Source organism: Canis lupus, chromosome 3 (assembly GCF_048164855.1).
Source record: "Canis lupus baileyi chromosome 3, mCanLup2.hap1, whole genome shotgun sequence".
Classification (NCBI taxonomy): domain Eukaryota; kingdom Metazoa; phylum Chordata; class Mammalia; order Carnivora; family Canidae; genus Canis; species Canis lupus.
The window spans coordinates 55,821,617-55,836,963 of record NC_132840.1 but is presented as its reverse complement, the minus strand read 5'-3'; the positions used below and the strand labels follow the sequence as shown (position 1 = coordinate 55,836,963).

General features: G+C 52.7%; 2 protein-coding genes across 21 annotated transcripts in view; one reads left to right on the top strand and one right to left on the bottom strand.

Moving 5' to 3' along the window:
• NDEL1 (nudE neurodevelopment protein 1 like 1) overlaps window positions 1-15,347 on the top strand; it is a 78,455-nt gene that overhangs the window by 45,553 nt on the left and 17,555 nt on the right. For 3 of the 8 annotated variants that reach the window (XM_072821202.1, XM_072821197.1, XM_072821198.1), the window contains one exon: window positions 502-1,733. The exons of 4 other annotated variants lie outside the window; for them this stretch is intronic. In XM_072821202.1, coding sequence (XP_072677303.1) covers window positions 502-509 — 8 coding nt within the window. In that variant the 3' untranslated portion in view covers window positions 510-1,733. Of the gene's footprint in view, window positions 1-501; window positions 1,734-10,808; window positions 11,046-15,347 lie in introns of those variants that run through there. One more of the 8 variants, XM_072821196.1, reaches the window with a different exon arrangement.
• The window catches only part of MYH10 (myosin heavy chain 10), a 121,916-nt gene continuing 113,168 nt past the window's right edge, over window positions 6,600-15,347 (bottom strand). For all 13 annotated transcript variants that reach the window (XM_072821187.1, XM_072821181.1, XM_072821180.1 and 10 more), the window contains 6 exons: window positions 13,172-13,260; window positions 12,307-12,430; window positions 12,016-12,224; window positions 10,467-10,575; window positions 9,032-9,204; window positions 6,600-8,196 (listed from right to left, as the gene is read on the bottom strand). In XM_072821187.1, coding sequence (XP_072677288.1) covers window positions 8,052-8,196; window positions 9,032-9,204; window positions 10,467-10,575; window positions 12,016-12,224; window positions 12,307-12,430; window positions 13,172-13,260 — 849 coding nt within the window. In that variant the 3' untranslated portion in view covers window positions 6,600-8,051. The remainder of the gene's footprint in view (window positions 8,197-9,031; window positions 9,205-10,466; window positions 10,576-12,015; window positions 12,225-12,306; window positions 12,431-13,171; window positions 13,261-15,347) is intronic.

Genomic DNA, 15,347 nt, shown 5'->3' with positions numbered 1-15,347 from the left:
TTTAGAATCTAGAATGTATACCATTTAATTTTTTTCTTTCACATCATTGAACCATATAGTTTGGTGACCTGCTGCTTTTTTTGACCTAGCATTGATTGCATTCTGAGTATTTTCCAATGCTGTTAAAGAACTCGAATTTGTTTTTAATGGCTGCGTAATACTCCTCATTAATTGTATCATTTATCTAGCTAGTTCCCTACTGGCAGACATTTAGACCAGCTCTGGAGGGCAAAGTCAGGGCTGTGTGGCAGTGGCTGGCAGGATGAAGTCATCGAGAAGGGAGCACGTGATCATGTTGCTCTTGGACCTCAGATTTCTCAGGTCTCTGTCCAAATGATGCTTTCCAGGCAGCCACTCTACCATGGGCCAGGAAGAGGAGTAGTTACAGAGAGCAAATGCGTTTCTTGTTGTGAGTCGAGTGATATTAAATGACCGTTTCTCTCTCTCTCTCTCTCTTTTTTCTCTCTTCCCTTCCCCTCTCTGGTCCGGTCACCCCCACAGGGCAGTAAACGGCTTTGACCCAGCGCCTCCTCCTCCTGGTCTGGGCTCCTCACGGCCGTCGTCAGCACCGGGTATGCTGCCTCTCAGTGTGTGAGTGCCCGGCCTCCAGGTGGGGGCTCCTGCCCTCCTCCAACAGCCCAGGATGCCCACGCCTCACCCCTCGGTGCCTGGGCCCAGCCTAGGCCCCTGCGTCTGCCTCCCCATGGCCGGCAGAGGGCAGGCTGCATGCAGTGGCGGCTGCCGGGCCCTGTCCAGCCCCAGGACTCTGCGCGATATCAATGCTGGCTCTTTTCTCTTCTCGCCGTGGTGCCGTTGGTTTCACATGATTGCACTTTTGTGGGTCACAAGGTGATACGTACGTGTATTCCTTGGTCACTGGATGCAGAAGTACCCATTCATCACACCTGCCTCATAGCTCCCACCCTGCTGTACTGATAGGATTTAGTTGTGTTTAAGACATTGCAGATCTTCTAGAAGTTCTCCCCCAGATCAGGTCAACATGTGCCCTCTTCCCGAGCTCCCACCCAGGCATCTCCAGTGCTCACGATCATGTGTCCCCAGCTCCACTCTTCCCAGTTTGGCCTGTTGCTGGCACAGGGTCAGGAAGGTCACTGAATTAGGGAACGTTTTCTGCACCTTCTGATTTTACTTTAGCAGTTATCATTCCATAGACTTGCCTCCCAGAGCAGCGAGATGCCCATCTGGACCCCAGGTAGCAGGAGCCGCTGAGGCCAGGGCACACACGGCGCTGGGCCTCCTCCTCCACGTGCCTCCACATGGGGTGCAGGGGCCACCTCCTCGCCAGCTTTCTGGTCCTTCAGTTAAGTGACATCTTTCAGAGCGTTTTGTTTTGCCTTCGGAGGGCCTGTCCAGTTGTGTTAGGAAGGGTCAAGTGGCCTGAGTCAGGGGCTGGCAGGCGCCGGCTCCTGGGAGGCAGACCGGCCATACGTGGTTGTTTTTGTGTGTCCTTCGATTACTCTCATGCTGCATTTACTGTTTACATTTGTTTTATTGTACATAGGTTTGTAAACATTATTGCCTAAGATATTTGTATATAACTTGGGCTTTGTAGCTTTTATTTATTCAGAATTCATATGGCATGTTCATGACTGATGGTGTCCTACTCTGGGCAGCTGTATAGGATCATCATGTGGTTAAAAGAGAAAAAAAGAAAATACTTCCCCTCAAAAAAATCTTTTAATGTGGAAACAATAAATTTCACAGAAAACAAAGGATGGAGGGTTGCTTTATTGGGTTTCTGCCAGCCCGAGTAAGAAGACTCGGGAGTTCCAAAGCCGGGTTCAAACCTGCTGCTTCTGCTCTGACACAGGCATGTGGATGGACAGCAGCCACAGACTGAGGCAAAGAAAAGTCCAGCGGCTTCTCGAGGTGTCTGGTGCTCCTAGCCAGCATTCTCATGCTGACCCCTGGTGCTGGTTTCTGCTCGCAGCTGTGATTTCCAAGAGTGCCCTGAGAATGGCCCAGCCTTGCGTGACAGTTTGGGAGGAGGGACTGGGACGTTGAGGGAGGCTGTGTGCTAGGTTGTCGATTCAGGAGCCAGTTGGCCTGCTGCACTGCCTTTCATGACACGTGTCCGTGTTCTGGGAGTGGGAGTTACCTGGGTCTGGGCTCCTCTCTCCTAAAAATGGAGGCCCGGTGAGGAGGCATCCTTGTCGGTCATTTTCCTGTGACCTAGAGCATCTCTGAAACCTGCTCCTACGACTGTTCCAGATGAGACCTAAGGTGAATATGGTAGCTCTTTTTCAGTTTTAAGGGAGAGCACTAACCTTGAGTGACTATTAACATCGTGGATTTCCTTAATAGGATATAGTTCTGAGAACAGAACACAGCTTTTTAGTGCTGGTGTCTGTGGACTGAGTGGGGTTTGTGCCATGTGAGCTTAGGATTTAGAGTCCCGAGTCATCCTGTGGTGCTTCTGTCTGCCGGGGCCCACAGGAGTTATGTTAGGGTTTCCTGTCAGCTCGAAGTCTTCCCCGAGGGAAATGAGGGGATCAAATTTGCTGTCCCCATCCTGCCCGGGTCATGATTGTGGGTAGGAGGCCTGGGCAGTCATGGGTTCCCTGGCAGGTGCTTGGACTGCAGTCCCTTGAGAGAGGTCTGAATGAACTCAGAGCCCCACTGCTTCCTGTAAGTGGACGATGGAGTTAAGAAACACTTTCATTTCAAAAAATAATGATTGCTTTATCCAAGGGAAAAAAATCAAATTCCACTGTCACCTAGAATTTAGGGGAATAGGTACACTTTGGTGTCACCAAATTATCCTCTAGGTCTGTGGTCCGTGTAACAATGTGACACGCTATGAAAACTCTTCTTTTTTCTCCTTTTGGGAAACTTGCCCACGGTAGTAAGAGCAAATAAAATAATCTCGATAGCAAATAACATCAATGTCTCATGGCTGGGGAATGGTCAGGATGACTTATCCACAGGGCCATTGTGTGCAGATATGCCAATATATGGGAATGGAAGTGGCTATTGGGAAATAGTGGACACAGATGAATGGCTTTATTTTCAGAGATTTTATTTATTTATGAGAGACAGAGAGAGCGGGGCAGAAACACAGGCAGAGGGAGAAGGAGGCTCCCTGTGGGGAGCCCGATGTGGGACTCGATCTCAGGATCCCAGAATCACGCCCTGAGCCAAGGGCAGATGCTCTACCACTGAGCCACCTAGGCATCCTGATGAATGGCTTTATTAAAAAAAAAGAAAAGAAAAAAAGAAAAAAAGATGCAAATGTTTTGTGAGTCCTCTAAATTTTTCTGTAAAGTTGCCCAGATTCGGGATCCCTGGGTGGCGCAGCGGTTTGGTGCCTGCCTTTGGCCCAGGGCGCGATCCTGGGGACCCGGGATTGAATCCCATATCGGGCTCCCAGTGCATGGAGCCTGCTTCTCCCTCTGCCTGTGTCTCTGCCTCTCTCTCTCTCTCTCTCTCTCTCTCTCTGTGACTATCATAAATAAATAAAAATTAAAAAAAAAAGTTGCCTAGATTCATTTTTTTTTTCCAAATTCACTTTTTAAAATGGAAGTAATGAAATTGGTTTTCCTGGATTGTCCAAATTGGCCTGAAGACCTGGGGTGAGAAGCTTGGAGATTTCAGCCAGTAGCACAGGGCAGGGGCTCTCTGACCTGCTGGGTGACCAGCTATCACCCTTGAGGATGTTTTTTTTTTTTTTTTTAAATTTTTATTTATTTATGATAGTCACACAGAGAGAGAGAGAGGCAGAGACACAGGCAGAGGGAGAAGCAGGCTCCATGCACCGGGAGCCCGATGTGGGATTCGATCCTGGGTCTCCAGGATCGCGCCCTGGGCCAAAGGCAGGCGCCAAACCGCTGCGCTACCCAGGGATCCCACCCTTGAGGATGTTAAAAATACGGGTCCTCCCAGGCTCTGCCCCTGTACCGGCCTAGTGAGGGGCAAATTTGCTACAATCCCAGACCCAGCACTTAGGAGGCACACCTTTATTTGGTGAACCATTAAGGAAAATGTGCCAGTCAGAACCATGGAAACTCTCGTTTATAAACTTTTTATATTTACCGAAAGAGCTTTACTTAGGCTTTAGACAGATTTTCATATCGCACTTCATAATTAAAAAGTAAAATGTAAGAAAAAAAAAAAGTAAAATGTAAGAGATATTCCTAAAACTTTGCATTGTGATTTGGTGCTCTGAACGGTTTTGGCCAGGTTGTCTCTGTTTTCCCAAACTGTTCTCTGTGCTGTGGTGAGTGCTTGGGGACGCAGCACTTCTGGAAAGCGTATTCTGCTGTCGGCTCCAGAAATTTCCTCCCAAGCTTCTGATAATCAGTCTGCAAGAACTGATGGGCTCTCTTGACCTTACCAGGAGGAGCCCGGCCATGGCAACCATGGCACAGTGGCCCCCCACTGATGGCCATTGTGGGAGGCCTGAGATTTCACATATGTGAGAACACGGGCATCTTAGAACCTATGCGGTGTGGTGCTTGGAGGGACGGAGTGCTGTTTCCATCAGACCTGCTGTGTCATAGTCTGTGCCACATGACATCACTAAATGAGCTCTGGTGACATCCAGGCAGCAGGGGCAGAGCCATTAGGCTCCTTTGGAAAAAAATAGATCTCGCTGGCATTAACTAATCAAACGTGAATTCTAGTTGTAGTAAAGGTGGAAGGACGTGTTCACACTCTTTTGCATAATTACAGCTACTGTGGTCTTTGGCATCATCGTGTCCATATATCCTTACTGAGTGTTTCATACTCGATTTCCAACAAGGAGATGTGTCCCATGATTTGCCAGGTTCCCAAAGGCCAGCTGGCTGCACCAGGAAATGGGAGTGCCCCGCCTGGTCCTTGCAGCCGGCACAGGGCACAGTACCCCAGCACATTTGGGAAGGCTCCTGGTGTAGACGCTGCCCTCACAGAGTGACGAGGAAGCCTGTGTGGATAGGAGCTCCCCTCGAGTCTCAGCTGTGGGCTCTCTGTCTTGCCTGGAACCCGGGGAGAGAAGTCAGCCTCTCCACTTTCTTAAAGGTTCCATCCTGTGGCCTGTTGCAGCATGGCTTTTGTCAGGTTCCACCCGGACAGGACACGGTGTTTCCTGGAATGTGACAGATGTGAGTGCTTTAATTCCCTGGTCTTGACACGGACCCATGTCCTGGCAACACTGGCTTCAGGAAGCAGGGCCACAGGTCAGATCCAGAGCCATAGGGAGGGCCGGCCGGGAGGTGGCTTGGCTGTCTGGTTCATACTTCATCTAAGGTGGAGTTTCCAGGGATGGGGCAGATTGGTGACGGTAAGGGACTGTGACAGGGCTCTGGTCTGATGTCTGGGCTCCAAAAGTATACCTTCTGGCCAGCCTGGCTAGGAATGGGTGTGTTTTCCTCAGTAAAGCAAATGAAGATGATCCCTGGAACATCTGCTGTGATGTGGTGGGGACAGACAGGGCATTTCGTGTGGGCAGCAGAGTGAACACCCCTGCAGAGCCTCAACGCATCTCCGCTCCATCTCAACAAGCACAGGGCCTGAAGTCTTCCTGACGACGCGGTGCACTGCCGCTGGGTGGCAACCCGCTGGCTTCTCTGAGTCTCCCAACACACTGGGAGCCCAGCTCCCATAAACCCTCTTCCTGGGGCTCTCAGTGCCCAACAAAGGCTTTATGAACTGCCTTTCCCTGGACCACGAAGCAGTGGTTTTTCACGTGAAGTGAGGTTCCTTCTGGTTAGCATCTCTGTAGAAACAGGAACTGGGGCAAGTCCATGCAGATCATGTTTCTCCTGACTAGGCTGGCCCAGGACAGCTAAGCTGGCGGCAGACAGTGCTGGCGTTAGCACCCCCAAAACCAGCCAAACAGGGAGGAACTCTTACTTTCTGAGGGAAGCCAGACACACCTGGGTAAGACCCTAGATACAAGGGTGAGGACACGCGAGAGGGCATCCTGCACTTTTGCCTGTGTTTTTCACATCCCCACCATGGCCAAGCAGCATGGCCAAGCAATACCAGCCTGGCCTGAGAACATCATGGAATATTGAAAACAACAAAAATCCGCATTCTCTGTGGGATCGTACGTTGTCCTAGTGTTTCATTCCAGACTATCTGAATTGGCCCACACTGGAGAGGCTGCTCTAGGATCTCCCTGAATCCTCCCCCAAGCATCTTCAGCATGCATCCTGCCCAAGAGCATAGTCTGAAACAAAACACGCTGATCTAGTAATGAGCTGCGCTGGTCCATGACCAGAACCCTCCCGCCGAAGGGTTCATCCTGCAGCCCTAAATGGCTCCCTTGTCCACTAACGGCTGGGTGTCCGGCCCCAGTGGCCCTGTCCTTCCCCCACACATCTGCATGCTGAGGCCACTGCGAGAACAGGACTCGGAGCCAAGACCGCCCAGAGAGCTAGCCTGTGTCTGCCAGATTCTGGGACCACAGCGGCCTCAGCAACCGTGGGCCTGGCCTCTGCATTTTTAAGTCTGTGGGGTGCCCAGCCTCCAATCAGATCACAGAAGAGAAGGTGAGAAGATAGATGCCACCACATTCACGTGATTATTCTTGTTTATTGAGGTCTGTTTATTTTCAACGGGTGCTTTTTCCTCCAAGTAAACAGAGCAGGCGTAAATATCTATAATGAATAAATTTATTGTCTTACAAAAATCATTGTCTAGAAATATGGGAATACAAGAAAAAAGATATTTGCAGTCAGGTGTCTGGTGGTCAACAGCCAGTACAATTCATAAAGGGGGAAAACCAAAGATTCCAAACCCACATGACAAATTCTTCCTAACAGGTGTTAAAGCTTTTAACCCAAAAGGTTTGTTTTTCAAGCACGTTGCAGAGGATCAAGGATTTATAATTAACACTGATTCATTGTCACTGAATGTTTATAATACCACTTCGACTAGAGAGGTACATGATATGAAGCACAGTTGAATTGTTACAGAGGCAAATAATATATTTAACATTGTCTTAGTACTGTAGTGTCTAAGGCACTTTCTGTAATGTCAGTTTGCTTAACTATCAACCAAAAACAGAATGCTAAATGTTCACTGTAACACTGTCCAGAGGGAAGGAGAAATGAAAAAGGATTCACATCCACTGGCATATCAACATTCAGGCAGATGGCATCTGTTCTGGAGGATCCGTAAACCTCCCGGACAAACTTGGAATAAGTGTGGGACACAAAACCAATATTTTTCCATTTTGGGCTCAAAGCAGTGGCTGAATTTGCAAGGTCAGCATGCGAGCCTGGCTGGAGAGGGAGGGCCCCCTACTGGCCCCGGTGAGTGCCCTGTGGCTGCTTGCTCCTGGGGCGAGAGGGCAGCGTGCTGGCCAAGCCAGAGGGCGTGGGGTTGGCGCGACGGCTGCCACCTGCGGCCTCGTGGCCGCTGTCCCTTCAGTGCACAGGCCAGCCCTGGCCGGGGACGCTTCACAGGAAGAGATGCGGGTACAACCACCAACTTGAGGGTGGGAGGGGCGCGGGGGCCCCAAGTGGATGCTGCAAACCCACCCCTCATCTTGCCAAAGCCCCCTTCACAGTTTGCTCACTGAAATAGTGTTGATCGTCATCGGAGGAAGGACAGGGAGATGCAAGTGTGGGTCAGGTTCCACAATGTGCTAAGAGACTCGACGTGGCTGAGGAGTCGGGGCCACATCAACACAGAACGAAGTTACCTGTCTGTAGACAGAGCGCATGCAGAGAGAGCGGCCACCATGGGGCTGCCCCAAGAACCCAGCCACTGGCCACGAGGATCTGGAGTTGGTCTGCAAAGGGGTTCTCTTAACATGGATTATAAAATGGTCTCTCAATGAGTATATGGAAAATAGATGCAAGGAGGAGACTCTGCTGAGTAGGTGTGTGTTCTGTGTGTATATATAGAAAAAGGGGAGCAGTTGTACTTAAATCTGAAGCAGGATACGGTATGTGTGGGCTGGAAAGCCGTAAGACACGGTTGATCTGTCAGGAAGCCCAAAGCTTGCCCAGTTCCTAAATGTTGGAGGCCCCCAGGGCAGGCCGGCGCCAGCCGAGTACCTGCATGTCCCGCTGTGTCGCCTCCCCTGGCTTCCTGGGGCTCTACTCCGACTGCGGCGGCTGTGTCTCGTTGACGTCACTGGTCTTACTCTCCGTGTCATCGTCTGACAGCTCCAGGGAGGCTCCCTCGATGTGTAGCTGGCGCCGGCCCGATCGGCTGGACGAGAAGCTTATGGGGCCACCTCGTCTGGGGGACGGGAAGTGGACACGTGTGGATAAAGTTGGTGATGTGTTCCGCTGTCTAGGGGCCCCCAAACCTGCACCCCTTCCTCAGGACACGACCTGGGGATGGGGGGGTGGGATTCGGGAAGGCCCTGTGCTGCTCCAGTGCTACCTGGCCAGCACACAGCAGACCCCGGGCGGTGTTCAGAGGGCTGGGTGGCTGCATGCAGGGATGGGATGTGATGGGAACAGGCGGGGCTCTAGGGAGGGCAGATAGTCCTCATTTAGATTTTGTGGGCCACGTAAGGTCTGTTGCACATTGTTTTGGCTCTTGTACAGCCCTTTGTGAGTGTAAAAAACCCTTCTTAGCTCACTGTGCAGAAAGCAGGGCACTGACACACTTTGACCAACGGGCCACCATCCGCCGACACCTGTGCTAACCTGTTCTTGGCGGGGGCGATGGGTGGCTTTCACTCCCACCTGTCCTGTCCTCCCCCACTGTGGGAGGAGGGCCAAGGGCACCAGGTGGCACCAGGAGCTGCTGCCCTGCTTTTCCCAGAGGCTGGGACCTCCGCACAGGGATGGGACACCTGACCCGGCTCTCGGGCCTCCTGCCATCCTGGTGGAGTCTACTCTGCACGGCACAGAAAGGGAATGGGCCTGGGCCGCCTCTGTTGGAAATCCTGACCGGATAAACGCACAGCGATCCCGGAGCCAGAGGGAAGAACTACGGGGATCTGAGGAATCCTCTGGGCCAAATGCAAAGTGACAAATGCAGCTGTTTTCACAAAGCTTGGGGCTCTGCGACCTAGCGCCTCTTGTGGGACATCCCCACCCAGACCCCAACCCGGGTCGCTTACCTCAGCCGGTTCTTCAGCGTGCTGACCTCACGGCTCAGGCCCTCGTTGGCCTCCGTGGCATCGTCCAGTTCCCGCTGGAGCTTACGCCGAGATGCGTTGGCACGTGTGGCTTCCTCCTCTGCCTCCTCCAGCTGCCGCTTGAGCTGTTTCATCCTGGCGTTGGCCTTCTCCATCTGGGGGATGAGTCGCACCAGCCGAGTCAGACCAGATGGGAGAATTCGGTGTTGGCATGGCCACATCCCGAGCATGTCCCCGACAAATGTGTATGTGTGTGTGTGTGCGTGTGCACGCACACACACACACATACACACACACACGGCGGGGGTGGGGGGTGGATGGTCTGAGGCCTTCTCATCAGCCTGCCAGTCCCAGCACAGCCAGTGTCTACAAAGCAAACTGCTAAAGGAAATCTAATGTCAAATCCTATTTTCACCCTCGTGTTTTCGGTAGGGAAATACGTACAATTGAGTAGCTTCACATGAGTGACCTAGGGGATTAAGAGCAGGAACCGATTCCTGCAGAATACAAAAGAGCCAGAGAGAGGCACAGTCTCCCACCCCAGGAGGTGGTACAATTGGTTTTGTACCTCCATTAAGCACGGGTGTTTCGGATGTTACGCTTTGATTCAAGTACAAAGACACCCTGGAAGAGCGAATGCGAGAACTCAGCAATGCAGACGCCGGCCAGCGCCTCGCGGGTCGCTCACGTCTGCCCAGAGCTGCCCTCAGTGGCGCTAGGTCCTGGGGGTGGGATAGGGAAAGCCAAGGGCCTCGGCATTCTCCACCCCGGCCACCTTCCCTCCCAGCATCTGCAGGGGCCATGTGTCATCACAGCAGAGTGGGGAGGCCCAGAGGGAGAGCACGGGCCCCCCTAGGCAGCAGGCACTGTGGACCCGGCCATGGCAACCAGTCCCATTAGAGCAGCCCCTTGATGCTCAGACCAGGGTGTGGCTGGGTGCAGACGAGGGAGACCAGGTGGGTCCCGCACACGGGGCCAGTAGCCACCCCTGCCTCCGGCCAGTGCCCAATGAGTGCCGACGATGCCCAGGACTGTTTTCTGGGCACTTAGGAGAGTGAGTGTCACAGGCAGAGGTGTCCTCCCCCATGGGGCACACATGCTCTGGAGAAAACCGCTAACTGTAAGACTGCGTTCAGGCCTCTGGTCCAGGCTCCCCACTGCCTATGTTGGCTGCCCCGGGAGAGCCCTGAGGGCGGCGGCTGTGTCACAATCATCTCTGTGTCCCCTGCACCCCAGAGTGTCTGCTGAGGACAACGAACAGCACGTTTGCTAGAACACAAGTGTTAACGTTTCAAACAGCATCTTCATGTCGCTAGTCAGATGGTGACACTTGGGCTCATTGTGCATGAGTGTCCTTGCTGAGTAAAGCTGCTCCAGGGCGGGAGGCATCGTCATCCTCCTCTTTCCCCTTCCTTACCTGTTCTTTATACTGATCCGCATGTCGACGCTCATCTTCAACCTGCATGAAGATCTCTTTCAGCTTTTTCTCCGTGCGACGGACTAGTTTGTTGGCGGCTGCTCGTTCCCTATTAAAACGACCAACGTGTTAGTTTTGGCAACTCCAGAAATGATGGTGGAATGGGGAAACTATTTTTTTTAGTCTTTTGTCTCTGGAAGAGGACACACGCTGGAATGCCTTCCCAGACCTCTCTGACCACAACAATATAATTTACATGGCCCAGAAACTCTTCCTTTCTGATGTATCATATCCTAATGCAGGTGGGTAGAAAAAGCGCATTCGTTATTCCTTCACACACAGATGTCGATCGTGTTGGTGGCCTTCTGAAGATCACAGCGACCTGCCCCAGGGGCACCTGGGGGGCTCAGTTGGTGAAGCGCCTGGCTCTTGGTTTTGGCTTACATCATGATCTCAGGGTCCCGGGATCAAGCCCTGCATTGGGCTCCCTGCTCAGTGGGGAGTCTGCTTCTTCCTCCCCCTGCTCATCCGCTCGGTCTCCTTCACTCTCTCAAATAAAATCTTTTTTTAAAAAAATAAGCTACCTGCCTATATATTCAAATCTTCTGCAGATAAAAACCATAATCAGTCACTCTCATTACCTAACTTTTTAGCGTGGAAACCCAAACAAACCGATTTGTTAACTGTTTTAGGTTAAAATTCATGGGCTGTCGCAGCTACTAGTGAAACAGAAAAAAAAAAAAAAACCCCAAAAAAAAACCCCCAAAAAAACCCAAAAAACTCACACTCCCTGTTTAGTTAAAGCCAAGCAAGTAAGCATGCTTCCTGAAAGGCCCACGCTGGCCGTGCCGAAGAGAAGGAACTTAGTGCCACAGAAAACAGTCTTTTTTGTTCCTTCTCAAATGTTACCAAGAATGGCCAGCCCCTGCAGTTGGCTGGAAAGGGTAGGTCACAATGACTGTGATGGCAAATAAGCCCCATTCTCTGAGTGCAGTGGGGTCTGCAGAGTGGGAGACTGAGGAAGCGGGGCCCGGGCGGATGCTGGGGGCCCTGCAATCCTGGGCCCCCAGCTGCCCATCGGGAGGGCAAACGTGAAGCTCTGCTCTAACCCAGGGTGGGGTCAGTGGCCTCTAGAGCTGCCTGTGCAGCTCTCCAGATGCTTTACTACAACACAACGGGAAATGCCGAGCAGTCCTTTCCTATGGGAGAAGAAAAGCTGTTTGGTCAAACTGCATTTCCTCTCTGCCAACCAGCTGTAGCATTTTGTGTGATGTCAGCCACTTGGACATTGACTGGGGAGAGCACCTCTGGCACCCTAGGAGGTCAAGGGCACAGTAGGGTTAGCCCGCAGGTGAGCCAGCCGTCCCCGAGGGCTCACAACACCTCAGTCTCCCGTTCTGGGTATGTGTGTCCCTGTCGTGGCTTCCCAGGCTAAGGGAGCCCTTGCAGGGCCGCGGAGTGTGGGTTGTGTCTGACTCACAGGCTCGGCTGGGACCTGGCCTGCAGCAGATGCAGGAAGTTTGGGTTTAAGACAGCAAGACCTTCTTACTTGGCTTCCTGCTCCAGCTGCTCCTCCAGCTGCCCAATCTTGGCTTCCAGGGCAGAGATGGTGGCCTTGAACTTGGACTTGACGGCGCCCTCCAGTTCCTGCAGCTTGGCCTTCAGCTCCTTGTTCTGCCGCTCTAGCTGCTGGCGTGCGTTGTCGCTCTTCTGGGCGGCGCTGCGCTCAGCCGCGAGCTCGGCGTTCAGCGTGTCCACCTGGAGAGGAGAGCCGGGTTTGGTCACTCGGGCCGGCGGGCACCACAGCCCTTCCCAGGCGACAGGCCGCTGCGCGGGCCACCTGCAGCGTGGTCTTGCGGAAGCGGTCGTTGAGCAGCTCCATGTTGCTCTGCTCCTCTTCCAGCTCCTCCTCCAGCTGCGCGATCCGTGCCTCCAGACGCCGCTTCTCATCCAGCAGCGCAGACCTGGCCGGGGCAGGGAGAGAGGGAGATGGCTCAACACCGGGTCTGCCCGGCCTGGGGGTTGGGGTGGGGTGGGGGATGCAGGGGGGCTGCTCCACACCAGCATCATTCTTGATTGTTGACTTTCCCCCCGCTCCCGTCCCCCGGCCCGTCAGCAAGTCCTGGTGATGACACTTCCAAGCTTCCCATGCTAGTGAGGGCCCTGTCACTTCGGGCTGGACCACCTCGGTCCCCTTCCAGCTGGCCTCCCTGCTGCGCTCCATCTGCCCTCTGGAGACAGCGGCCATGGTGACCTTCCACAAGGGCAAAGTGACCCCAGTACGCCCTAGCTTAGATTCCACTGGGTTTCCAGCGCACTGAGATAAAACGTCAGCCCTCATCCAGGCTACACAAGGGATGTTGGTCTTAAGGGATCTGCTTGCCAAACTGAATGACCTGGAAGGTGAAGACTTAACTGGGTTAGTTTCAGGTGTATTTCCTTCCTGCCTAGTGTGGGAATGACTGACCCGCGGGGGTGTGACCTACTGGGTTGTGCTCAAGGCAGTTTGGAAGCCCAGCATCCTCTTTGCCCAGACTTGGAACAGAGGAGCAGACCAACCTGACTTCCAGATGTCTGATTGCCCGGCCTTCCCCGGGGGCAGTGGGCATGCCCCAAGGGGGACAGACCACAGGTGCCCAAGAGGACAGATGGGACTGCTCCAGGTCTCTAGCCCGCCCTGGCCCACTGGCTGCCGGGAGACTCACTTGCCAGAGGCGCTGTTGGCGATCTCGTCAGCCAGCTCATCTCTCTCCTGCTCGGCGTGGCGGCGCGCTCGCTCAGATGAGGCCAGTTCCTAAGGAAGATGAGATGGGATTGAAGCTCTGGTGAAGCATCTACTCCATGGTGAGGTCTGACCTTGCCCTGCTGGCTGCAGCCTCCGTGGATCCAGCTCACTCTGTGCCTCAAGCTGCTGTTAGATTTGAGAAACGAAGCCGGCCAGCCAGGCAGTGTGCTCTTGTCAACATCCTATGAAAAACTGACCCCAGAGGGGAGTCCTGGTCTGTGTAAGCGCTTTGCTGTCACTTCCAATTTAAGAGACAGCTCTATTCCTGCCCTCCTGAGAAAGCTGGGGTTTCTTAATCACAGACTGAGCATGAACTTTATTCAAACCCAGAACTAGACCAGCTCATGGTCTTGGCATGACTCTGTCACATACATGGATACATGGGTCATACAGTTTGGAGGAAGGACACTAGTTAGAGACCAGAAACATCAAAGGCCCCAGGAAACTGGGCCGTTGTGTGGCACAGTCAGGATCACAGTGCCTGTGAGGAGGAGGGGGGCGAGTGTGAGGCCTTGGGCTTTGCCGTGAGCAGGGCCGCCTCCTGAAAGGGCATGGAGGGGGTGCAGGACACACGGTTCTGCACCTGCCAGTTCTGCAGGAAGAACGGCCCTGTGGCAGCCCTTCCATGGATTTGTTTGGAAAGAGGACCTGCCCCAGGAAGCAGCCAGGGCACATTTCTCACCACCTATGGGTAAAGGCAGAGCTACTCTCAGGATGTGAGAGCCGCACCATTTCCCTGAGCGTATGGATGAAGTGGCTTGCCAAGTCTAAGGCTGGTCGACAGTGGAAAGTCGGGGTCCTGACACCTCCCTATCCGGTGTCTCTTCCCCTGCAGCTGGCCTTCCTAAAAGATCTCTATTTGACAAGGGCACAGCTTTAAGATGCCTGTGGGGCAGGGCTGCATAAAAAGGATTTCACCTGTGTGCGTGGCATGCAGGTTACATTAGTGCCCAGGATGTAGGCCAAAGGCCCTTGCACGTGGCACAGAGTGAGCCTGACTGTGAGGGCAGCTGGTAGGATGCTCTGGGCCTGACCCAAGGGCCTTAGGTGCTCCATCCTCCCGGTCCTAGCAAGGGGCCCTTCCTGTCCACCTGCTGGGTGCGCTGCAGACAAGAGAGAGGGGAGGAGCCTGGGGCCTGTGAGCTGAAGGACAAAGGGGTCTGGGGGGGGAGAGAGGGGGAGAGAGAGAGAGAGAGAGAAAGAGAGAGAAAGAGAGAGAGGTGGAGGGAAGGGTGGGGCTTGCTTTCTCTGTGGGATGGCTTCTCCCTCTTGCAGCAAACTCCTGTCTGAAGGCCTGGAATACACACTTTCTGAAGAGGCTGCGCCGCTGCTGGGCTTGGGTACGGAGGCAGTGCCCTGGCCCTCAGGGCCCCGTCCCCTGTGTGTGTAGCCCTGTCAGCTCTATCATGAGCATCTACTTTTGCTGAGGAATGCATATTCTTTTAAGCACTTGGAGCATTTTTAAAGATGGACCACATGCTAGGCCCTAATGCTGCTCTGCTCTCAATATTCTTAGCCATGATGCAATAAAACGGAAACCAGCTATAAAAAGCAAAAAACAAAACCAAACAAAAAACAAAACCAAAAGTCACATATTGGAAGCTTATACCACACTTTTAGACTATTCATGGAATAAAGAAGAAACCATCATTGAAATTAGAAAAATTTAGAACTAGGGGCACCTGGGTGGTTCAGTTGGTTGAGCAGTTGAGTGGGTGATCTCAGGGTTGTGGGATCGAGTCCTACATCAGGCTCTGTACTTAGTGAGGAGTCTGCTTCAGATTCTCTTCCTCTGCCCCATCCACCTCTCACATACTCTCTAAAATAAATCTTTTTAAAAAATTTAAAAGATGGCAATGAGAGCACAGATTTTTGCAGGACACAGTGAACACAGGAGAGGAATTTCCAGTGTTCTAGGAGAATGAGACGAGAAAAGCCTAAAAATTAATGTGTGCAACTCAAGAAGTCAGAAAAAAAAGATTCAAAGGAAATAAAGACAAGAGGGGGAAAAAATCAATTAAATTGAAAATAAAGAAGGATCCAAACCAAAAGCTGCCTCTTGGAGGAAGCCAAGGGTCTGCTCAGTGTTTACTCAC